Source organism: Grus americana, chromosome 4 (assembly GCF_028858705.1).
Source record: "Grus americana isolate bGruAme1 chromosome 4, bGruAme1.mat, whole genome shotgun sequence".
Taxonomy (NCBI): Eukaryota; Metazoa; Chordata; class Aves; order Gruiformes; family Gruidae; genus Grus; species Grus americana.
The window spans coordinates 40,435,012-40,460,098 of NC_072855.1; the positions used below are offsets into that span (position 1 = coordinate 40,435,012).

At 50.2% G+C, this 25,087-nt stretch overlaps 1 protein-coding gene across 4 annotated transcripts; it reads left to right on the top strand.

Moving 5' to 3' along the window:
• The first annotated feature begins 2,766 nt into the window (after positions 1–2,766).
• LOC129206130 (uncharacterized) lies at positions 2,767–24,747 on the top strand. 4 transcript variants are annotated; one of them, XM_054824846.1, is made up of 3 exons: positions 2,790–3,244; positions 18,361–18,713; positions 22,728–23,323. In XM_054824846.1, exons 1-2 carry the CDS (start codon positions 2,839–2,841, stop codon positions 18,648–18,650), a joined length of 696 nt encoding a protein of 231 aa, XP_054680821.1. In that variant the 5' UTR covers positions 2,790–2,838; the 3' UTR covers positions 18,651–18,713; positions 22,728–23,323. The 4 variants fall into 4 exon arrangements, 3 of the variants coding, with proteins under 3 accessions (XP_054680822.1, XP_054680821.1, XP_054680820.1); XM_054824845.1 differs by lacking the exon at positions 22,728–23,323 and adding an exon at positions 23,333–24,747 and having other exon boundaries at positions 2,791–3,244; XR_008577009.1 differs by lacking the exons at positions 2,790–3,244; positions 22,728–23,323 and adding exons at positions 17,231–17,815; positions 23,333–24,747.
• The last annotated feature ends 340 nt before the right edge of the window (positions 24,748–25,087 follow it).

Below are 25,087 nucleotides of genomic sequence, written 5' to 3' on the forward strand. Positions count from 1 at the left end.
TTTCTATTTCTAATTGGCCAATTACTGTTCAGCTGTTTCAGCTCGTCCCGTATACTGAGGATTAAAGCGGAGTTGTTATTTGAATTATATATTCACATAAATTCTAGCAAAGCCAAGCGATGCGCGGGGCCAGCGCCTCTCTGGGAATCCCTGTGCCCCCTTCTCCTCCTTCCAAACCAGCGTGGTGTGTGTCTCTTTCTTCCCCAGCTCCCCTCCACCCCCATTTTCCTCAAGAAATGTCGTTGCTTTGATGATCCGATTGTAGAGCATTGATTACAAATTTATTCTCAGACACTATATAAGTCTTTATATCTGCTATTAGAGACATCTGGGAATGATTAGAGCCCTCCCTCCCCCGGCTCTGCTCCCTCTATCTTGCAGCGAGGAGCTAGAGACATGTTGACGTCAGATCAGACGGCTAGGAGCCATCCTGCTCTCCACTTGGGTGTAATCACGGCGGCGCTTTCCAAGCTCCAGCCCCGGCCGCGGCCGCCAGCTGGGATGCGGGTGCTGCAGGACGCGGCGCTCCCGCCACGGGGCTCCTCGGCCCCGGAGCCCCCGGAGGCTCCGGCTTTTCTGGAGTTTGCTGCCGAGGTTGTTTGTTTATTTGTCTGTTAGGGACTTTGAGAAAGCAAAAGCGGTGCGTTCCGCGGGCGGTGCTTCCCTCCCCCGTCCGCTCCCGCCCAGCCCCCGGCCCAGCGCTTGTTTTATCTCAGCCCGATTTCTCCCGGAGCATTCGCTCACAGCAGTGTCTTCCAAAATAAATATCGAGCCAGGCAGATTTCCACCTTATGTCTTGGCAGGGAGAAATTAGCCAAGCAAAGTACAACGCTTATGTGCGGGCAATCGCAGGCGCGCTGACACCCCGCTATCCAAAGTGGTAGTCAGGTTTACAACCAGTCGGGAGAGCTGGAGGCTGCTGTAAAACAAGACGATTCCCTACCCAAACGTCAGTGCTGCTGGCGAGGAGATGGCTTTGCACCTGCTATTAAATCCTAATGAATCGCCTGTAATTGAGAGCTGGGGCTGGCTGACGGTAAACGCCGAACAGCCAGCGTGGTAGCTCTGGCTCAGCAAGACCCCAGACCACGTTTGCTACGCTTATTTTCACAAATTTTCAGATTTTGTACGTTTCGTACCATTTTTTTCCCCCCAAGGAGATAAAAAATAATAATTGAATAAACACAGCTTGAGCCTCCGCTGGCTGTTCGCAGAGTCTTAGACGGCTGACACTTGTCCAGCTGTACATTGCTATCATTGCTACTACCAGGAAGGGGGGGGGAGTGGATGAGAAAGCAGTTGATCTCGTCTCATGAGGAAAGAGATAATGTTAGACTATTTCTCTGAAGAATTAAATTCTCGAGGTAAAAAAACGCTTGCCAGGAGGGAGGGGAAAAAAAAAAGCAAAGAAAAAGCCTTGTGTAACCCTAAAAATAAATAAAAAATATGCTCCCATTTCTTTGTTCCAGCAGAATAAAATAAACCCCCTAAGATACCGCAACGCTCCGCTGTGTGTCTCTGTAATCTCGAAAGGAAAAAGGAAATTTCCTTTCTGAATCAGTGCAAACGGTATACTGTGCACTCAGCTTCACACCACAGCCACCGACCCCAGCGTTCGGGCAGGGGAAAAAAAAAATAAGAAAAAGAAAGAAAAAGGAAAAGAAATTGTGAAACAAACCGAACCTGAAAAATCCTACCAAACCCCATCGCTGGGCTCTTCTGCAGCGCTGAGGCTGTCGCCCCGGCACCTTTCCCCAGGGAGCCCCTGGCCCTGAGGCTGCAGCCGCCTCCCTACGGGAGGAGGCCGGGCGGCCCCCGGGGCGGCCAGACCCGGCGCGGAGCGGAGCGGGCCGGGACCTGCGGGCCCGCCGGGGAAAGGCGCAGGGGTCTGCAACCCCGCCGGTCGGGGGGCTAGGTACGGCTGCAGGCGGGAGCAGAGTTTTGGGAACAGCAGTAATATATTAGCGAAACAATGGAGATCAGCGCGCCCGCATCTCGGAGCCGTTTATTTGCTAACCGTGAAGGCTGTTCAAAGCAGGAACGAGCCCCTGCGTTGCCCAAAGTACTCGGGAAAAAAATGTAAAATTATGTTTTAATGTATAGCAGTAGAGTCGTTTTCCCGGCCACGTATATTGAACAAACATGTGGGGATAATAGAGAGGACGATTCTCCTATAGGGGTCTCTATTTGCATGCCATATGTGGCTATAGGCTGAAACAGCTGCGCATAATGAACGTTTAAAAAAGCTAAATACGCATGCAAGCCCATAGCAGTTTTCTAAAACTGGCCTAAAAGACAATGAAATGTCCTGCCAGAAAATACAGGAGGCGGAAGAGATTAAAAATAATAATAATATTAGCTTCCCCCCCAACTAAGCTTGAAGCCTCCACAGATTTGCTTGGAGCCCTGCCCGAAGGAGGACCCCGGCAGCTGGGGGGGTGCAGAGGTCCGGGGACACCCGGGGGTCGGGCAGCGACGCGGGGGGGAACCCGGGCGGGCTGGCAGGGGCGAGCCGAGGCGCACGGCCTGGCCTTGACTGCCTCTCTCCCAGATCTGGTTTTCATAGAGCCGCGCAGTAATTACCTAAAGCCATAACTGTCTCCGAAATTATTCATTAAAGTCATTCTCGGGAATCTCGCGGCGCTAGCTCTTACATTTATGGCCTTTTGCGCCATCCGAGCATGACATCGCTTCTCGCCCTGCTTCCTCGGCGGCTGTGTGTTTAACATTGCGGAGGGGAAGAGGGAGAAGGGGGAGTATTGCTCTCTCTTGCCTTCCCTTCGGTGTTTTGTTTGCCGGGGATTCAGGTTGCGTTCCCCCTTTTGGCGAAGGAGCGCGATGCAACCCGGCAGACACCTTGGGAACGAGGAGGGTATTTTGGGGAGTTGCAGTGTTGTGCGGAAGATCATGTCTGTGCCCTGTGGTGCTGTCAGCGGTGACAGATCCCAGATGCAGTCGCTACTGTATGGCAGATTGAGTTTCTCAGCAGAAAACTCTCTCCCTCCCTCCCAAACGTCTTCAAAAACCTTCTCCAGATACTGCGGGTCACTTCGGCTCAAACGGGGAGAGAAAGGGGGAAAAAATAAAAAAAGCTTTCCCTCTCCCCCTCCCTCTCTCTTCCTCCCGCCGGATCTCTCGGAGGTGGGCCATGACCGGGCCCTTCCCCGCCCGGGGGGCCCAGGCCTCCCCTCTCGCCCCCGGCCCGCTGCGAGCAACGCCGCCGAGCACGGGGACCCTCATACAGGTAAGCGGGGGGCGGCGGCGAGCGGGGCCGGAGACCGAACCTGGGGTGGTCCCCGGCGCCCGTCCCCCCTCCCCCGGTCGGGTCTCGCTGCCTGGCGGTGGCGACCGGAGGGGGGGGTGGTGTGTGTGTTTGCCTAGAGTTGGGCGGCGAGGGGGGGGTCTCCCTGCCCCAGGCAAGACGGGGAGGGGGTCGCGGGACGAGGTGGGACCCCCCACCCTGCCCCGTCGGGCTCGGGCTCCCGGGAGCGGGGGTGAATTCGGAGGCTTTAAAGGGAGACCGGGTGGAGGAGAGGAAGGGCTGCCGGCGGGTGCTGGGCGCAGACCCCACCGGGCCGCCGGGAGCGGGCAGGACGAGCCGGCTGCAGCCCAGGGAGCACCGCTTCCATCACCGGCACCGGCCGTCCTGGGAAGCGGCGGAGGTAGGGAGACCCCCCCGTCTCCCGTCTCTTCCCCCCCCCCCCCGCCCCTTCGTTTTTCCTCACCGTTGCAAGAAGCACGGGGTTTAACAGCGCCGGGGAACTCAGCCCCTTCTTCGAAACACACAGCGTGTATCAATGCTCCCGCCTTTCCCCACCACCCTTGGAAAATATTCGCGCCCCCCGAGTGCCGAAATCAAAGGCCAAGGGGCTGGAGCGTCTCCTCCTAGAGCCCTTCTCCCCCCTCGGCGCAAGTGGGTGATGCTTAAGGGTTTGTTGCGGGCTGTGGCTGTGGTGTCCTCTCCTCCCCACCCTAGAGGAGCAATGCACATGTAATCTCTCTGGCATCAGCGAGGTCTCCCGCCAGCGGATGAGCCCCCACGGCCGCGGGGGAGGCCTGCCGCTCCCAACGACGAGCGATGTGGCGTGACAGCCCTGGGGTCGGGGGTGACCCCCGTGCAGAGCGCCCCAGACCTCATCCCCCGTCACTTTCCTCTGGATGGAAACAACCTGATTTTGCTCGTCTGTTGGAAGCGATCCCTACTAACCCTGCTCTCTCGGTCTTTCCTTCCCCAGATGAATTGAAAGGCTTTAATTCAACCGCTCACCCAGCCCCCTCCCCTCTCTCTTTTTCTCTCCTTTTTTAAAAAAAAAAAAAAAAAAAAAGAAAGGCTCTTGCCTTTAGCAGAAGTATAATTGTGACCCTGCCTGATCCACAGAGCCTCCTGTTGGGAGCAGTTAGCTGTGGTTGCATTAGGCCAAAGGACCTCCCAAGTGGCGGTGGCCTGGGTGTCATAGGAAGGGACTCTGCACATTGTCCATTCTTTCTCATCAAAGTCCCAGGCATCGTGGAGCCAACAGTTTGGTGGAGCAGGAAAATAGTAAACAAGCCTACCCCTCTCCCTTCCTAATCCAGCAGCCCCGCAATCTTCCTAGGACGCAGAAAAGGGAACAAACTTTTTCATAACTTTAGTTCAACGGTGTGATTTACATTTCCGGCTGCTCTGTCAGAGGGGCAGTAATTTACAGCCTGATAAAAAACACTTTTACAACACCAGAACATGTTCAAGTGGTGTCTTACTATGCAAAAAGATTTTAAAAGAGGACACACGCGAAAAAAAAAAGCTTATTTCTCTGCCTTTTTCTACCATGGCTTCCTGAAGAGACAAATGGGTTGAAATTGCAGAGTAGGCAAAAGAAGGAGGGGGAAAAAAAAGTAGATGCACACTGAAGAAAATGGGGATGAAATAAATCCTAGACTTTTGTTTATATGGTGTATATTGTATGTCCACATTTCTCCTGTTTCTCCTGAACTTTTGCTTAAGGGATACTTCTATTTTTATGCTCTCAGGCCAAATCCTGCTTGTCTTGCCCCAGGGAATGCTCTCATTTGGGCATGGATCTATTGTGTTTAAACAATTTCTTTTCTTCAATAACACATTTCTTTTCTGGAATCTACAATCGAGTAGGTCTGGTAGCGTTTATGAAAGGGAAAGAATCTTCATTCAGTTCTATTTTCTCTAATCTGATATGGAAAGCTTTTCCATGTACCGGGGTAATAGCGTTACCCCTTCTTGAGGACCATCCAGTTTGTTCCAGCCAAGCTTCTCCACCGGGGCAGGGCAGGACGGCTCTGGAATCTAATGTACAACATCCCTATCCTGGTATAGACAATAAAGTTTAGTAAATTACAAATATGTGAATTTGGCAAACAGTTAAGTATTAAAATGATCAAACGATTAAAAAAAAAGAAGAAGATGAAGAAAAGCAATGAATAAACCACATGTAGCAGTTGCCGTTTTCATGGCTTTGGTAATTATTTACACCTGAATCATAGTTTACTCCAGCCATGGTTTCAAAAGTAAACCTTTAAAGAATTTAATTATTTCCAGTTTTCGGCAATAGAGATGAAAAAAAAAAAAAGTGTAGGCTAGTGAGCAAATGCTGTCTCCCGAGCTCTCATAAAAGGCTTTACGTGCGTTTCCATCCCGAAGATACAAGCAGCCCCTCCGCGTGTGCGTGTGCGTGTCCGTGTCCGTGTCCCCCTCCCCAGACACACATGGGCGCACACCGTCATCTGTGCGCGCATTTACGGCCTAATGAGAGAGTGCTGAGGAGGCTCACATGGGACGATCCGGCTATATATATGTGTGTGTGTGTGTATACATATATATATGACTCTGTGTGCGTGCAGTCGAGACACAATATTGAAGCATGTGTGGATGGACTCCCTGGGTCCTTCCTTCAGCTCTATAATAGCTCTGTTATTTTTACTAAACGATCAGGATGGCTCTACGTGACCCCTCGTCATTTAAAACCATTTTCTATCATTGCACGTGTGCCGGGGTGGGGTGGGGAGGGGAGGAATCGACAAGTCATTGAGAATAACCGGGAAAGCCTGTGATGTACAGCACGTTTTATCTTTATTTAGGCAACATGTCGTTCGCAGGATGGCCTGGGTTTCCATGCGTGGTAGGGGTATGAAGCACATCCATCCTCTGGGAGAGGTAGACGGACTCGGGGAGCTCCGGCGGCTGGAGGGACGCAGGGCGGGGTGCAGGGGCAGAGCCCTTCGTTCCCCTTCTGCCATTTTCTGCGTGTGAATTTAGTACTTTCGGGGGAGGGGGGAGAAAAAAAAAAAAAAGAAAAAAAAAAGCGGTTTGCCGCTGCCGGAGCTCTGCGGCCGCACTTGGCAGGGGCGTGTGCGGTGGGCGCAGGGCAGCACCCCAGGGGCTGGGACCCCCTGTCCCCGCTGGACCTCACCTTGCCGTGAGCGCTGCAAGTCCTTTCAATATTTCATTGCTCCCTCGCCTTAAATATCCCCCAGCCCCCACGTTGGGGCTACCTTGGCATCCTTCCCGCGGCCGCGTATCATCCTCGAGTGCGTTGTATCCTGGGGCCAGGCTGGGATTTAAAGGGCTCTGAAACAGGCAGTTCGCCTTTAGGAAACCGGCTCGGGCTTGACTCCGGGGTGGGAGTCCCGAGGGGAGCTAGGGAGGAGAGACAAGCCGTGATTTGGTTTGGAGAGCAGCCTTCCACAGGCAAGGGGGTGTGTCGTTCCCCCTACCCCCGGGCGCAGGGGGTGCCGGGCTCCGCCCTGGCGGGAGCTCCGTGGGCAGCCCACGCATCCCCCGGCGGGGCAAGGCGATGGCCGGGGAGCCCGGGTCCGCCCGCCTCGGACCCCCTTTTCCCTGCCCAGCCGGTGCCTGGCGCGGCGGGCGTCTGCACTCGCCAGCCGGGGAGGGGGGTGCCAAAGAAAAGAAAGGAAAAAAATATCCTCAGACACATTTTTTAAACTCTCTGGAGCTTCCCTAAAGCAATCAGCAACCTAAAATCACTAGACCTGTGAGGGTTTTATACCCTGCTCTATGACCCGGAGTAACACACCGCTGGTGCGTTAGACGCTAGCTATAGGAGTGTTTGGACGTAGGCATACATGTGAGGGCATGGATAAGGGAGCTCTGCATCCCCTTGGGTTAGGGGCTCAGTACTCAGGTTTTTTGGTCGCTGGGTCCCACTCTGTAAATCATCTGTTAGAAACGATGTTCCTTGTTTGTTTGTTTGTTTGTTTCCCCCCGTCTTGGTTGAGGGCAGGGAATATCACGCTGTAACTCATTTTCTAGAGGTAAATCACCTCAAGCATGGTGATTACCTTAATCATACTTTGTATTTTTGATGGCCGATCATCGTAGTAGATGTCAATACTCTTATATTTATTACGTCATTTGTAATGCCATTACTCGCGCGTCTTTCTTATTTTTGAAACTGTTCAGCCCTAAGAAGACATACACTAACTTAAGATTAAAAGAGTACAGCTTATTAAAGACGGGCAGTGATAGTTCCCACTGCAGCGTCTCATTAGAAGTGACAAGAAAATAGAGACTGAAACATGATAAGGTCATATAATACATTCTGACTGAGTCTAAGCTTCTAAGCTGTATAAGCATAGAAGGTGTTTAAAACTTTGACATTTCTCTGTTATTTATTTTGCACACATATGGTTTAAAATAGACAAAGTGATCATTTTATTTAATCACATATATATATGCCCCTGAAGAGAGCCCTGACACCTGTTGTAAGCTCCAAAACAGAACATCACACTGTAAATGCTAAAATGAAGACAAAATAGCTACAGAAAAACTTTACTAAGTAAACGCCCTACGAAAATATCCTCGAGATTTCATTAATCTTCCGTTGGGACGAAAAACGTGTCAGATTCGCCCCGTGTTTCCCAAACCGGACACCTTGGAGTAGAGCTCCGGCAATTTTTTTCATCATTTTCTTAAATTCAGTGGAGATAGTTTACTGAATTTGCTTTATTTTTACTTCCTGACTAGAGGAACGAAAACGCTGGTAAAATTAAAAGGGGCTTGCACGGAGAGCCAGAAAAAAAAAAATCTCTTTCGCCGAAGCAAAGGCTATTTGGGGGCTCTCTCCCCGGGTTATCTGCATCCAGCCCACGAAGTGCCTGTCTGCTGCTCAGCGGGGCTGCCCCGAGAGCCCGGAGCGAACCCCCCTGGCCGGTGCCCGGGGAGCCCCCCCACATCTCCTGAGCGCAGGGACGGGGCTACCCCATCCTCGCCCCCCCCGCCCCCCAGTCACCAGCCGGCAGCGCGTAAGGGAAGGGGGCTGAAGCCGCCGTAATTGTTTTCCCCGCAGATGTTGTCCTGGTATTTAAAGGACTAAATCCCAACTTCCAGGCACACAGCTGGGGTATGTTGTATCCTATCAATTCATAACAAGGAGGCATTCTGGAAAGACTCGTAAGGATATTTATTTTAAAATGTGTGCTGAAAAGATATATGCCGGGTGGAGGGGGGAACAGGGTTGGGCGTCTCGAGTTTTGTTTCTAAGCCAAAATGGCACAGTTCGAGTTGTGAACAAATGGTTTCCAGAGAATAGTTCTTTCCTCTTTCTTTTCCCTACAAAAAAAAAGTTTGTTTGAAGTTCCCGGAGTTTTAAATGTTAAATAATATTAATACCAAAAAGAATACTTCGGGGCTTCTTGTTTTAATTTTGAAGGGCTGGCATGTGTGTTTTTTTTCTTCCTTCTTTCCTCTTTGTTTCTTCCTTTCTTCCTTTCTTCCTTTCTTCCTTTCTTCCTTTCTTCCTTTCTTCCTTTCTTCCTTTCTTCCTTTCTTCCTTTCTTCCCTTCTCTTTCTCCTTCCTTCCCTCCCTCCCTCCTTCTTTCTCATCTCTCTTTCTTGCCCTCTTTTTTCTCCCTCTCTCTGTCCCTTTTTTTCTTGTTTTTGGCAACTCCTTCTTCCAAACGGACTGTGATCGGGATATTGTTGTTGCGCGTAAAAGGAATAAATAACCCCATAAATAAAGCAGGCTCCTGTTATGACAAGTTCCAAGCCAGAGAAACATTTAACGAGTTAAAAAAAGCCCTTGAGGAAAAAAGAAAAAAAAACGTGAAAGGGTTTAATAACAGAAACGCTGTCAGTTGCGGAGGTGTGGGGCAGGGCGCACCTCTCCCCCAACCCCACAGCGGCGGAGCAGCCGGTGCCCCGGGCACCCCGTGGGACGGGGTGGGCGCCGCTCCCGGGAAGGAGGGCTTGCGGGGTCAGCCCGCAGCGTTTATCACCGGCAAATCCTCTGCAGAGCCTGCAGCACCGGGAACGGGCAGCTCGGCAGGGCGCTGCTGTTCCCTCCCCGCCGCCTTTCTTTCTTTCATCGCTGCCAGCGTGTTAGAACTATTGCGAAAATAGCGAGGGATCACGTCAGCTTTCTGTGAGGGCTGGACGCTTCCCGGCCACCTAGAACCGGGAGTTGTGCCGTCTCCGGGGGATGCGCTCACGGCTCCTGCCCGCCCGCCCCGTCGCTCCTGCCTGGGGCGGGCACGGCGGGGGCCTGCGGCCGGTCTCTGCCGGGCGCCCTCGTTACCCCGGGCCAGCACCTCTGATCGTGCGGCCAGCGTGCAAACACCACCATCCCGCTGTCTCTGGGTGGATTTTTCTCTAGAAACCGAGAGGGAAAAAAAAAAAAAAAAGGGATGTTGGGGGGGAATTGTGGAGAGTCAACGTTCGAGGATGGTTTGTTCCTCTGCAGATCCTGGGAGGGGTTTAACTCCCAGCCGGGAGCGGAGCGGCGCTGCCTCTCTGGGGACGGCCGGAGGGGAGGCCCAGCCGCCCCGCCGGGGAGCCCCGCTAGCAGCGGTGCCCCCCCGCCCCGGCCGGCGGGAGCCGCCCGCTCCCCTAATCGCTTGCATGTGCCTTCGCCCCGAGCAGCCCCGCTCCGAGCCGTGGCAAATACCGTAACAACTCGCGTGTCGTAAATTACAGAGACCTCACCCTGGCAGGGAGATGCCGGGGAGGCATCCGGTTTGTCTGCGGCTCTGGAAGGCACGGGAGAAACCGGACTTGCTGCTTCCCTGATTTCCCTTTCCCCTGTCTCCCCCTCAGCCTCCTCCTCCACGGAGGGTGATATTGCAATGACTCACTGACACGTTTTGATGGAAGGGAGCCTTTTTGTCTTCCTTCCCCCCATTCCCCCCCTTTTTTTCTTTTTAAGCTGTTAACTCCCGTTTATGATCGAAATGTTACTCTGTGCGTTTTATTTCGTTCTGGCTGCCATTGGTCGGCCTGGGTTTAATCAGAGAGAAAAAATGCTAGCCACAAATGTAGCTATTGTTTGGCTGGAGGGACGAGGACCGCAGGAGGAAAACAGAGAGGACGGGAGACCGTGGGTGACAGTGACGGTGGGACTAGCCACCCTTCTTCCAGAGCCCTGGTCCTGCGCTCAGCCCTTGCCAAAACAGAACTCCCTCTTTCCCCAACCTGCCTGCAGCAGGGGAGCCGGGGGCATGTTATCTCAGGAACATAATGCTAATAAATGTGCTCATATGTTGGACATTCCCCTTGCCTGTTTTATAGGGTTTCGCTGGTGGTGCTTAATGGGCTGGGTCACCGGGATTGATGCTAGCGAGGTTATTAGGATTAAGTAACCTAATGAATCGTATGGCCATTATCGGGCTTTGAAAGAAGGTAGTTTTCCCCGTAACCTGGTCTTCTGCCTCTTAACACGGGCAATGATTTTTAACTGTCCCTCAATCACAGGTCGGAGGGGGCTTTTTTTTTTTCCTTATTTATGTAAAACCTCTCTCTGATGCTCAGAAATGGATTTATTCACAGGAGGAGCCTGTCTTTTTATCTCGAGGTTCCTCGGAACCGCTGGGCGAGCCAGACACGGCAGCCACTCCTGCCCTGCCCGGCTGATGGGAGCGCAGCGGCCGGCGGAGGAGCCGGCGCCGGTGCCTTTCCCCGCCGTTGGCTACGGGCACCGCTCGGGGCGTAGCTCCGTGGGTACTCGAGGAGGATTTTTATTTTTATTTTTTCCCAGCGGAAGGATTTTTCCTTTGTGCTTTTTGCGCAAGCCAGGTAAGCGATGCATTGCTCGGTTCCCTCTCCAGGGGCTCGCCCCGCACCGCTCCTCCCCGGGGAACCCTTGGATCCTCCTTCCTGGCTTCTCCACCCCGCTCTCCGGTACCATCACTGGACCCCGACACAACTCGATACGGGGGGCGGCTCTGGGTGGGCGAGGAGGCCGGGCAGGGGCAGACCGGCGGCACCGGAGCCTGGGGCAGCGCAGGCGGGGCGCGCAGCCTGCGGCTTGCCCGCTCTCTCCGGGGCCACCGTGCTCGGGGGGAGTGCAGGTTGACCGGAGCGAGCTCGTGCGCCATCCACCGTCTTTCTCGGCGAGGAGAAACCAAACCTTCTCTTTTTTTTTTTTTTTTTTTTTTTTTTGGCACCGGGGCTTAAGATTACGCCGCGGAAGATTTTTTTTTTCCAAACCTCACTGTTTGCCCCCTCCGCGGAAAAAGGGAGCTTCTGAATGTGGACACAGGTTATAGATAGTAATGCTCCCTCTAGGAGGCCTTGCCAGCTGTGTGAATCTCTGCTTAAATTAGAACAAGTCTTAACGGCTGATTAAATTCGATCAGATCTGAAATATTTGTCCCGTGTTTATTTTTCGGACCTTTCACACTTAAAAAAAGATTAAAACCCAAGAAAACATACAGAAAAAAAAACCAAACCGGCAAGAGGGTGTTGGGAGAAGAGGAGAAGAGACCTCGGGGTTTTGGCCGGGGGCCTCCAGGAGCACGGCGGTGCCTGCGCCCCTCAGCCGGCTGCGGCAGCGGGGCTAGTAGGGGCTCCCCGGGAAGGACACGGGGGTGTGAGGCCGCTGCGGCTGGAGGCAGAGCAAGACCCAGCCTCTGCACCCGGAGCAAAAAAGAGGCCAGGGCCCCACCGAGCGGCATCTCCCGCGCCCGGCGACGTGGCTCCGGCAGGGTCATGCGGGAGAGCGGGCTGGTGGCAAAACGCGATGCCATGTTTTCCAGCTATAAAAGCTCACGGTCAAACAGCGAGAAGCACCGCACCTGCCGGGCTGCTTAACCCATGGCTGCTGGGAAGGGGCTGCTCGTTCGGGGTCCCGGCGGCGGGAGCAGCTCAAGGTGTCCGCCTGCAGAGGGGAGGAAAGCTCCAGCCCGCCTGACTTGGAAAGCCTCCACTTTCCCACTGCTTTTTCAATCCCCAATACTTTTCACACCCTGTTAGGAGTTAATACTGCCGAAACCGCTAAATGCTTCCATGCCTGAAGGTAGGTCCCGCCGGGGGCTGTGCCTGCCGGCCCCCAGCCCCCGGGGCAGGCCGGGCGGCAGCGGCGGGGAGCGCCGCCAGCCCCGCGGAAAGGGCTCGTTTCCCTGGTGGAAATTCCTCGGATGCTTCGTGCTTAGGCTAACACATTGGGCCTGCTTTCTTTGCAGGGGCTTCGAAGGGCAGGGGAGGGGAAAGATTCCCGGGATACCTTTTCGGGAAGAGCTGGGGGATACTGCCAGAGCCGCTCCAGCTCCCTGGGTAATGTTTCAGATGCCAGTCCGTCGGCGTGGAGAGCCGGCTCGGGGTCAGCTATGCGGTCCGGGCTTTGCAGCCAGCACCGCCGGGCGGGAGGGAAAGGTCCCGGGGGAGGAGGAGGAGATCAAAAGCAGGCTAGATATTGCCTGTAGCCGGCGTATTTTTTTTTTTTCTGGGGGTGTGGGTGTTTATCGCATCTGTGGTTGAGTCTCGCACCTTTCAGCCGCCTCCCGCCGCGGTCGCCGGCAGCCGGTACCGCTCCGCCCCGGCCCCGCCCCGCCCCGGCCCGGCGGCCGGTGTCCAGTCCCGGCAAGCAGCCGCTCGGCTCCGGCAGAGCAAAATGCAGAAATGCAGCCAGGCCGGGATCTGTCCTCGCGTTTGATGTGTCCCCAGCCTCACCACTCACTCCGCAACGCCAAGGGCAGGGAGAGGACCTCTCTTTCCCGAAGCTCACAGGGACGGTGCGATAACAACCCACGCCGCAGGAAAGACCCGATCGGGGGGAGCATTTCCCGTCCTTTTTTCCCACTGAAGTAATCCCTGGGACATTCCAGATGACATTTCTTGCTACTTCTTTCCAAACTTGGAAACACTGTCCCCAGCAAAACCGATCGACGGGGATCTCCCCACCTCGCAGCAAGAGCCCTCGTCTCCGAGAAGCACACAATTCACCCAGAAGGCCTGATCCTGCAATGTCTGACGGGCAGGCCAGCTGTGCTCAGCCTTTGAGGCAGTGGGACTTGCAGGTTGGCATTCGGAGCTTCAAGGGTTTTATTCGGCGGGTTTGGCCCCCCAAAACCGGGGCTTGTCTCCGGCGCAAAGCGAGCGCATCTCTGGAGCCCAGGTCTGCCGTGCTCCCCTCCAGCACTCCCCGCCCCGCAGGTACACACAGGGGTGCGTCTCTCCTTGCACCCTTCAGCTCACCAGCAGTCCTTCTCTTGCTCCGGGGAAGGCCGAAACACCAGGTCGGTGGGCAGTAAGTGTGCGTCATGCACCTTTAGGTACTCCATCCCCCGCCTACGTGTGAGCGCTCTTAGCGTTGTAAACGTCGCAGCATCCCTCAGCTCCGCGTTTGCTCTCCGTTCAAAACCTTTTAAAATGTTGTGGCAGGGAAGGGAAATCCGTCAGTAATATGCACTTGGCGGGACACTCTGTTGCCCTGATTTGGCTTTTCCCATCGCCGCCTGGAAATACACCACAGGCCGGCTGCGGTGTGTGCCGCACGGGGAGAAACCGCGGGTGCGCTGCCAGGACGGCTCCCGAGGATCAGGCTGCGGACATCTCCGAGACAGGCTGGTTCCCAGGCGGCGGACGCAGAGATTTCCCCGTCTGCCTGTCCCTGCCCGAGGCACACACAGCCCCCCTCGGGCAGGCCCAGGTTGGCTGCAGCCTCTCCCTGCCGTTCCTGGGAGCCGGCACGGCGGCGCTGCCCCGGCCGGGTCCCACCTCAGCAGGGTTACATCCCGCGGGCTGTGCTCACAAAGTGACCCGGGGATCTCTGTGTATGACAGGGGAAGTGGACACTTCGTGTCCGGGCACGAACGAAGAGACTTACCGACATTTATAGCTTCCCATTGAGTTTGCAAGCCCTCACGTTACTTTTCACCAGCCGGACCATCCGAACAGACAGAAAAGGAGGGCCTCCCCCCTTCCCACCCACCCAGTGGAAGAAACTACCACAGCAGAGACAACGACCTGGTTCATACCCCTTCTGCAACCCGAGGACTCCGATCCCACGGGGCTCAGCCCGCTGCTCCTCGCTTTCCTTGGGGGGGACGGGCGGCGGGCACCCCCCCGGCGGCAGGCGCAGCGCGGGGACCCTCCTCACTGCCCGCCGGTCTCCAGCCTCCGGCTCCTCCCCACGCCTACCCAGCCCCCTGCAGCGGTTGCCGATCCGGATGCCCGTACGGAGAGGGCCACTTCCTCCATCACCCTCCCCAGGCCTCAGCAGGACCCTAAACCCTGTGCAAAGTGAGGGACCTGCGGTGGTGGTGCTACACAAACCAGGAAGATGCCCCCACTGCTCAGGTGTAATTATGGAGGGTCTCCTCTCTCACCTTGCTGCAGGCCAGAGCCCTGAGGGTAGGGCTCATTTCAGCTTGGTGATATAATTTATTAAAATAGCTTATAGACTCACAAGTCGAGAGCTAACAGTATCTTCAGGGAAAGGATGCTCTCGTCAGACGCCAGGTGAGGGTGAGGATATAGGGACCCGAGCATCAGAGGGCTCTTACTAACAGGTGTGACCCGCAGAGAGCTGTCTCCGCGTAATATCCGTAGCCGCAAACTCTCCGCCTTCCGCGGGGCAGGTAGCGGGTGGCACTAGCGAGCTGCAGCCGTCCACATGCCCCAGTTTGCCAGTTCCCCCCCCCGCACCGCCGGCAGCACCGCCGTGCCACCCCCGCGCCTGCTGCCGCCGAGCACCTTCCCTTCCCCTTCCCCTTCCCCTTCCCCTTCCCCTTCCCCTTCCCTCTCCGCAAAACACGCAGAGAGAGAAAAATACCTAAGTCGTGGCGCGGACAAAGGTGTTTTAAGGTGGTTTTGGGTTTTTGTTGTTGTGGGTTTTTTTTTTTGGGGGGGGGATATTTTTTTGTTTGTTTGTTTTTGGTTTGGTGTGCTGCCGCCCGTACCGCAGAGGTGCAGGCAGAGTGGGAACCCCTCTTTCCAGGGTAGGCTGCTGGGGTTTAAAGCCGAATATCGCGCCCTCCCCACAGGTTTGAGAGCAGCAGCGGTGGGAGCAAACACCGCCCTCCCCCACCCCCCGCCCCAGGTGCTTCCGTGGGCAGCGGCGCGGCGCGGCTGCTCCCGCGTGTGCGCGGCGGGTCTGCGTGGGCTCAGCGCGGCGGGAGGGGGCATCAAGCCTGGCCGGGAAGCCCCAGCCCGGGCTGGACTCGGCAAAGCATGTAGGTGCGTGCGTGTGAGCGCGTCTGCTTAAATATCTGTACATATGGGTCTATCAATACATGCACATGTACGAGTAATAGATGTTAAATTAATACAATCGAATATATATTATATTATTTTAGTTACCTTATTAAATAATAGTGAGTTACTCCCGCTGTTTCCCTTTGTTTCATGCGTCTGAAGATCTGCAAGAAATGCAAACTGGCGAATATGTAAACATACATTTTACATATTAAATAAATACAAGCATATACGAATATATTATCTTATATATATGTAAACACCCATCAACGTGTATGCATAAACGCCCATGTGAATTTTACTGAAAAGCTCCGGTTTGAGGATATGGTAGGATGGGAGATGTGATGTGATGCGATGTAGTACAGTGTCCCTTTGGATGTGAAGCTCGCGGCAGGGTCTGCCAGGATCCCCCTCCCAGAGCTGGCAGCTGTGCCCCACCCCCCACCCCCGCGATCCCCGTGGGCTCCGGCCGCCGTGGCTGCGGCCCGTGGGAAAGGGACGTGATTTCCTCGCCGCTGCTGCCCCGTGCTCGGGCGAGGTGGGGCAGGCAGATACGAGTGCCTTGCCTGATAGCATGGTGTCATCTCCGGCTCTTCTCTGCAGAATTAAGTCTTATTTATCAGACCAGGCAAGGGGCGCCTGGAGTTACTAGCAGATTTCCGCCCCCCCCCCCCCCCGCCCCAAGGGAAAAAAAAAAAAAAGAAAAAAAGAAAAAAGAAGCTAGAAGGAGAGATATCACTGTTGACAGTAAGCAAACGGGATGAAGTCCCTTCTCGGTGCACCGCGTGGAGGCGAGGCTGGTTTTTCTTCGTGCTTCTTTTTTTCAAAGCTTTCCCAAGTGCCTGAAGACGTGAGATGCCAGCTCAAAACTGCCGTTTGCAAAATTCACGTGGCACAGTCCAGAGCTTGCAAACACCTTCTTATGAAAGAACAGGCATTTCCCCGACTTCTTGTCTTGTCTTGTCTTTTTTTTTTTCCTCCTATAACTGCGGCTACAGGATACAAAAGAAATGAATAAATGCACCCCTCCTTTAATAATCTCCTCTGAAGTCACCGTGTGACATTCCAGAATAGCGATTTCAAATCTGATTCCATCAAAGAAAGACAGAAAGAAAGAAAGAAAGAAAGAAAGAAAGAAAGAAAGAAAGAAAATCCTGCAACCAACAGGAAAAGAAAAGAAAAAAGAAAAGAAAAGATAAAGGAAAAGAGAAAAAGAAAATAGAAAATAAAATAAAAGAGAAAAGAAAAAAGAAAAGAGAAACAAAAAGAAAAAAGAAAAGAGAAAGAAAAAAGAAAAAAGAGAAAAGAACAGAAAGAAGAGAAAAGAGAAGAGAAGAGAAGAAAAGAAAAGAAAAAAGACGAGAGAAGAGAAGAGAAAGAAAAGAAAAGAAAAGAAAAGAAAAGAAAAGAAAAGAAAAGAAAAGAAAAGAAAAGAAAAAGAAAAGAAAAGAAAAAGAAAAGAAAAGAAAGAAAAGAGAAGAGAAAAGATAAAAGACGAGAAAAAAAGAGAAAAGAGAAAAGAAAAGAGAAAAGAGAAGAAAAAAGAAAAAAGAAAAGAAAAGAGAAGAAAAAAGAAAAGAAAAGAAAAGAAAAGAAAAGAAAAGAAAAAGGAAAGAAGAAAAGAAAAGAAAAGAAAAGAAAAGAAAAGAAAAGAAAAGAAAAGAAAAGAGAAAAGAGAAAAGAGAAAAGAGAAGAAAAGAGAAGAAAAGAGAAGAAAAGAAAAGAAAAGAGAAGAAAAGAGAAGAAAAGAGAAGAAAAGAAAAGAAAAGAAAAGAAAAGAAAAGAAAAGAAAAGAAAAGAAAAGAAAAGAAAAGAAAAGAGAAAAGAAAAAAGAAAAAAGACCTTTCTCCTCCCCCCGTTTTGGTTATGGTTAGTATTTTGCCATCGGTTTCTTGCACGAAGAGCCGAGAGCGGGCACAGAGTAAGGCAGAGGGAGCTGCCGAGCCCCTGAAGCCAGGGAGCTGCAAGCTCCCAGCCGTGGGTCGGGGGTTTGAGGAGCTCGTCCTTCCCGCGGGGGAGGTGGGGATTGCCTTTCAGGGCAGGTACGCGGCCAGGCCGGCCGCCCAGCCGGCTCCCCGCGGGGCATGGCTGCCGGCCCCTCGGCGGGGCAGCGCCCGGGGCAGGCCCGGGGCTGCGCCTCCCGGTAGAGTAGGAATTTCAGACCGTGCTTCAGTCGGGGAGGAAACAACTGCATTTGCAGCGAGGAACACAGAAAGCTCTTTCTTAGTTATTAGTGGAAAAAAAATGAAAGAAGAAAAAAGAAGGAAAAAAGCAAAGAAAATAAAAAATAAAAAATAAAGAAAAAGAAAAAAGAAAAATGAAAAACGAAAAAAGAAAAAAGAAAACAACAACAACAACAACAAAGTGAGAAAAAGGGTAAGGAAAAAAGGGGGAAAGGAAAAAAGGGGAAAAAAAAGCGGAGGGGAAAGGGAAGAAACACCTTGTGAGCCTGGGAGTGCAGGAGTGGTGCTGGGAATGGGGCTGGCTCCTCACCCCGGGATGGATGGTGCTAGCCATAGGCACAGCTTGGTGCACAGGGCTGGCACTGTCCGTCTCGGGGTGAGGATCCGGTGTCACGCCTTCCTATGAACCAAACCCAACATCAAAGGGCACGTGATAGGCAATGTGGAGTGCACATGGGAGGCTTGCAAAACCTTTTCTGTCAAAACGTGTTTCCTGGCGTTTTTCCGCCCTACCAGACCTAGCCCCCCAGCACCCTTGCAGGACTGTGAAGAAGCAGCAGGGACCTATAGACCTGTAGAGATGGGCTGTGCATATATACTACATGCATACAGCTTCTTAAAGTGAGCCCAAGGAGCTGCTTGTTTCCTTTCTTCCTCCGTGGGATGCAGCGACTTGTGGCAAGTTAATAGCCATTGTCATCCAGGGGTGTTTTTAATTATCTTTTTGGGTCTCTGCAGATTTAACTCATCTTCTGCCACTTCGCTGTACAAACTGGGCATCAATCCAACACCCACGTTCAAACTCAGCCGCCGCAATCAACATCTCACCTGCTTCGCATCTACCCTACCAGCCAACTCCTAGCTCAGCCAAACACAGCAACTGTCTCCACCTCAAGTCCAAGGACTTGATGGATGTCCCTTTAGCCTTGCTTAGCGACTGTGTGTGGCTCCCCACTGTGATCTGCCAGGGTCTGGAGGCACAGCAGGATCCAAGATGGGTTGTGATGGGAAATGGAGGAGGATTTTAAGGCTCTGGACTGGTGGGGAGTGGAGAGAAGATTGGAAATGAAATTAAGACCATTTGGTTCTGTGTAAGTATTCAAGAAAACAGTCTTATAAATGTTTTAGGTAATAAATTAAATAAAATTCTGATTTAGGAGGGAACCTGGGATTTGGAGCATATTTAATGATGATTTGTTTCTATAGTTTTTTGGAAAATTTTTCATTCATTCATACCATGTTGTTTTGAGAGGTTATAAAAAAGAGCAGTATGTTTGTGTGCATCAATTAATATGCTGCAGTATATTACAATAAATGCTATGTATTTATATGTGTACTCATATCTCATAGCTGTAACAAATCTAGAGAAAAACTTAACGTCTTTGCAGAGATTCCAAGGCACAGCGTTTAGAAAGGGTCACTGCAATACTTCATACTGTCTGCACCTAGGAAGCTCCTATTACTTAACTGGGACACAAGTCCAGCTCACAAACATACCAACACCGGGGATTAGGCGGAAATCTGGTGCTTATATGCAGACTATCTTTTTTCATATCATCATGCCTTTACCGAGTAACTCCCTTGGCACCAGGGAAGTCTCTGAGATGCCTGAAGTTCTGCTCTGCACATGCACCGAAGCCTTTTGGTCTTGACAGGGCTGAGTGTGTATCTCACACCTAATCCCATCCAGATTCACAGACAAAGCATTCCTCCTCCCTGGAGAAGCCGGCTCTGGCAGCGCACGTGTAACACATGCTCGCACAAACGGGGTCTGCACAAAACACGGTGGCACCGGGGCACAGTGGGGAAATGCCATCAGTGAGACAGTGCAGTCAGCCCCATTTTGCAGAGTAGGTTGTTAGTCATGCAGGAGTTGAGGGAGCTAGCAATGTCCATCTTCTTCATCTCTCTGCTTTAGGGAATTCACAACCACATGTCCCATCACTGTGGTCTGTAGCTTACATTATATCAGGCATCCAAAGGACAGGGAGAAGAAATAGTCTTCTTTCCTTTGAAGCTGCGTTAATCTGCATGGCACAATTAATAATTTGGTCCCTCTTCTCTTCTCCCTTCTTCTGTGCCAACACCAGCACAGCTTCTACCCAGCCACCAGTATACTTTTACAGAGGGTGGGAAGTAAAAGTTTAACCTTCCTAAGGAAGTGAATGAGGTCTCCAGAGCCTCATTTCTATAAAAAATAACATATTTTTCAGTTTCTGATTAAAAAGATTTATTTTCCACCACCACAATTCAGGAAAGGACTATAAGCCATTAAGCTGGGCAATCAGGTCCCTGACAAACCTAGGTAGTGCTGAGCTGCTTGCAGGAGATTTTGTTCCCTTGGAAAAAAGGGTGGGAGTTTTTTTAAGCATCTGATATGTCGATCTGTCCCAAAGTAGTCGGTGGAGAGGCTTTGGAAAAGGTCCAAACTGGACTGCCCTGTTTAGGCTGCATGAAGTAGTGAGGGACTTCTAGATACTGGGTAAGGACAGCGAGTAGCTGTGCCCGTGTGGCTGGAAAGCAGGAAACACATCTCCTCAAAGGCACCAGCGCAGCATGTCACTTATGTGGGGCATTGCTGGCATGGGCTAACAGCAGCTGGAGCCCCCGGGGAGTACACACACTCTGGATGCCTACCCTTCTTGAGGACAAATCCTACAAGCTGTGTGCAGCCACCTCCTCCTCCGCCACCCACTGATGCTGCCATCCCCTCGCTGTGGCTGCTCTCCCTCCACAGATTCCTCGTTCGGAGTTCGTGTTGCCCTTAACATCTGAAAAATTGAGTCCTGGAAGTTCAGCCTGACCTCACACACAGCCTTTGTGGAGCCAAGCCAAGCTCAGTACAGGTGAGGGGGTCTTTGAATGTGCATCTGCATGTAAAAGAACTCAAAGGCCCAAACCCATGCACCTATTAGTCGCTGAGGCTGTTTGAATAAGGAGTAGAGCATAGGGTCCAAAAAGCACAACTTTTGAGAGATCTGAACCAAGTCTTCCTTCTGTATATGTTAGTACAGCCTGTCAAAGAAATTTATTCCCATAAATATTTTAAGAGCCCAGGGATGGCGCTGAAATAGAAAATTTAGCTCCTTATGCTGGCAGTCAAACTAACGTTTCCTAGAATTCACACAGGTGATCAGCAGGGGACGTTTTGGGGAGGTACAATTGCTGGTGAAGAAAGGAAGTGTAGAAGTACGGTTCATGTGCCCAAGGTTTTAATCTTCCCCTACTCCAAGCCCATAAAATTAACCACATAATTTGTAATCATTCATAACAGTTGGAATTGTCTTGACTTTTGAAAGACTTTTCTCATTAGACAACCCTTTATTCCTTGTAAAGCATATTATTGATCTTAATATGCAGAAAATGCCATAGCTAGCAACTCAGAATGTCTGTGCCATTTTTGCTAAACAATGAGAATTGATGAGGTTTGGCAGGACAATAAAATACTTAACATTATAGCTTTGAGAAGGCTTTTATGTGTCTGTACTAATAGGAAAATCTTTTAACAGGAAAAATGTTTTTCTCTGCTCTACTAAAATCTCCAGTGAGGGCTGATTCTATTTGCATTAAACCCAATGGGAGGTTCTTTACTGACTTCAAAGGCAATTCCAAGAGGAATTCCAGTTTGGAAAATCATGACTAGAAAAAAATCGCAGCCTTTTAGTCACATGACTACTGCCATTTAAATTAGCATTTCATTACATGCTCTGACACTTCAGAAAGCATCTGTGGCTGGGACATTTGGCTTTGCCCAGAGAAGTTGCACATTACCAGCCTGAGCATGGTGGAAATGTCAACTGCTATACCATCATGTCAGCTGAAGCATGTGAGATGGACCAGGCGCTGCTCCCAGGGGAACTACAGGCCTGTATCGCATCTTTCTAAGAGTCTACCTGGGAGACACTTTTTTTTTTAAATTTAATTTTTTTAATTTATTTTTTATTTTAACTGCCCAGACCTCTGTTCTCCCTATCCAAGCCTGACTCACAGAGCTGAGCTTTGGTACCTTGGCTATTTCTCTGTCTTTACAGCATTGTGTGTAGGGTGCAGAGCTCAGGGGAAGTAGTACAGCAGGCAGCAGGGTGTTCAAAAACCAGACCATCGCTATGTAGAGCATCACAAGACCTAAACAGGTAACTGTGACAGGGAAAGCATATCCGGTTCAATCCCTTGACTCAGCAAGGAATATTAGCCAGCTGGCTAATTTGGCATATCCTGGTCCATCATGAGCTGCTTAAGGACTGTGGCAGAGCCCTGGCAAACCAGGGCCATCGTCACCTTAGGGCTGCAAGGGCATCTCCAGGCTCTCCTCCTTCCTGCAAGCCTGAGGGCTGCCTCAGGATGGTGCACACCAGCACTGAGCCTGCAGTTCTTGTGTCCTCTGACTATGTGTCTTTGCATTTCAGATGAAGGAGGAAAATTCTTTAGGCTAACTAGGCATCCTAAAAGAAGGTTGTGATGAAAAGGAGATTGTAAAGTTCATGCTTGCCTTTGTCTTTCAGTAATGAACTTACATTCATGTGAGGGTACTCTGATCTTCTGGGCACCTGGAGCACAAAGATCCTTCTTGACTGCATTTCTCTTAAGAGCTCTAAGTGCAGGGCTCTTGGACCTTTTGTTTAAACAAAAGCTGGTACCAATTCCCAAACTTCATTTTAACTATGAAGCTCATCCCCAAGTTTTCCTGAGGTGGACAATTTAATTATGAGCATCACATTATTTGTGAAGACCAGATTTGCTTTACTGTTTGCAGTCTTCCCTTTACACCTGGAAGGACAACACCTCTTATAAATGCCAGCAGGAAAAGAACAAAATATAAGATTAGTATCCTGTAATCATATTTATTCCTGTACACAACAAGCTCAAACACTGGGATCTTTTAATAGCTTTTTCCATATTGGACTCTCTGTTTGGATGTGGTTTTCCTGATGTATCCTAGTAACATGTTTAGTTAATTTATATTGTGTGTATGTGTAGACAGATATACACATATCCATATGTATGCTCACACATAGTCCTCATTAAGTAAGTGTTAAAACCTCCCACAGCAGAGTTGGGTTCGGAGGGCAATAGGGCTGAAAACTAGAAGTCTGTTCCCCTTGCAGAAGAGTACCGCAGAGACCGCTCCAAGGAGGCACACACAGCGAGGATCTGGTGCACCCGTGCCTCTGGTGCGAAGGTTGCTCTGACGTGTGCACCCCAGGCAGGATTAAAATCCGTATTTCTCACTGGGAGCAAAGTGCCATGCTCACAAGCCCTCCAGAGGAGGTGGTTTGTCACCCCTCCACCCTTCACTTCCGTGTGCAGAGTCCGGAGCACTTGGGCAGTCCCTTGGTAGCAGAGGGGTGGCTTGCACGTACACCGGCGGTGTGAGGACTGCATCCTTAAATTGTTAGAGTACCTCAGCTGTTGCAAGACAAACTCCAAACCCAGAAACATTTGGCAGATGACAAAGAAAGGACTGATTCCACATATTGCACAGTAAACCAGAAATATAACCTACTTATCTGGCATTAGGAGAAGACTCTTTCTTGAAAGACTCAATCCTGGTCACCTTTGTCTTCACTAAAACAAATGAGAACTGGCTCCAGGGCAAAAATACGCCTCTTGGAAAGGCAAGAGTTATCCTTATCCTTATCCTTATCCTTATCCTTATCCTTATCCTTATCCTTATCCTTATCCTTATCCTTATCATTTGTTTTTTTTCCAGGTCCACAAGCGGGTTGAATGAGCCCTGAGCTGCTGTACCTACTCCATAGCAAAGCTCTCATGTACTTCAGGGAGGATTCTGCAGACCTAAGGACTGAGGAGTCGGTACTGGGAGCTAAGGAAACAACATGAATAATTTCCTTCATAGCTGGTTTAGAAAAAGCCAGCTGCTTTCTACAGTTGTGCCAAAACTAAGAGGAGATGGTCTGAGGTTAAGAAACACGTGGGATAATTTTCATACCAAATGTGAAAAATGAGAAATTGCTTTAACATATAGTAACTTGCCATAAAAATGTGATACGTGTTCCCTTCCAGCTTTAAAAGGAGACTTTATAAACTCTATCGTCTTTGATTTACTGAGGCAACTTTAGATTTATTTTTTTAATTCATACGTTTGTGAGAAAACATAACGAAACCCTTGATGTTTTTATGATCTTGATTAGCAATTCATTGTGTAAGTATTTGGTTATTAAAACATACACTAAATATTGCACTGTAAAATCTGTTGCAACTTATTCAATATATTTTGGAATTAATAGAAAAAATGAGAAGATTGCAAAAATGGTATTGAGTTTTATTTTGTTTCATTTAATAAAAAACTCACTTGACTGCACAGTCCTTTGCTTAATTTTCTCACTTGTTGTGTATATATTTGAAGAAAAATGTCTGTTGCATATCATCTATCTAACACTAAAACCTGATGCTGTTATTAATAAGTTACTGAGAAAAATAAACCAGTTTTCACTTTGATTTCTATCACTCCTGGTGAGTGATTCTTCTGGAATAAACATAGCTCTAACACATGTAAACAACACAGGAAATTAATAACAAAATTCTTTGGATTTATTTCAGATGCTGCATACTTTATGTAAATATATGTGGCTTTCAATTTCAATGATTTTCCAGTAAGTAATAAACTTTGCTCATTAACCTCCTCTTAAACTAAACATTTATTACTTTATAAGTGTTATTTCAACTAAATCAAGTGGATGTTCTGGGTAAATTAATGCAACAGATCTGTTCAACCAGAGAAGCAGGATGACTTCTTTTGAGTTGGGAAAACTGTGAGTTTCTACTTAAACTTCAAGGGAATGAGACGCAGTATATTATGTTGATTTTTAATGTGAAAGATGTTGATAATATCTTTTTAAAATTAATCTACTTTTCCCTCATAAGCTCGGTGGTAAAACATGGGAAATATCCCATCAGTTGGATAAAGTCACATCTATCCATTCCATGAACCTTGGGTTAGTAATTTTTCGCAGAACTGGCTTGGTGTTTGGTTTGTTGGTTTTTTTTTCACTACCAGCCGTGACTAGTCAGTATTTTCCTGAAGTGATGAGTTGGGTATCTTTTCTGGAAACAGATTTCTTTTAAGTGTATAATTTTAAGAATATAAGGACAAAAATGTTTTGCCTTTTCTGTACCAACAGGAAAAAATACATATTAAGAAACATTTTGCTCTTGTGATTGTCATGATATACCTTTGACTTCTAAAAAGTTGTGAGCACTGGCCTCTGTGGAGACTTCAAGCCCCTAGAAAACCCACTCCCAGGGGTATGAGTGTGCAGCTTATGATGTGTAAAAAGCCTTGCCACGATGTAAAGGTTTGGTGTGGGACACAACAGCACCTTTGAGGCCCTTCCTTATCCAAGAAACTAGGAGCAACCCCCTGGGGGGTCAACCAGGGGGACTGTGGGAACCAACCTCTTCTCAACCCAAACTTCTCATGTTGGGGCTGGATTCGGAGCAGTTC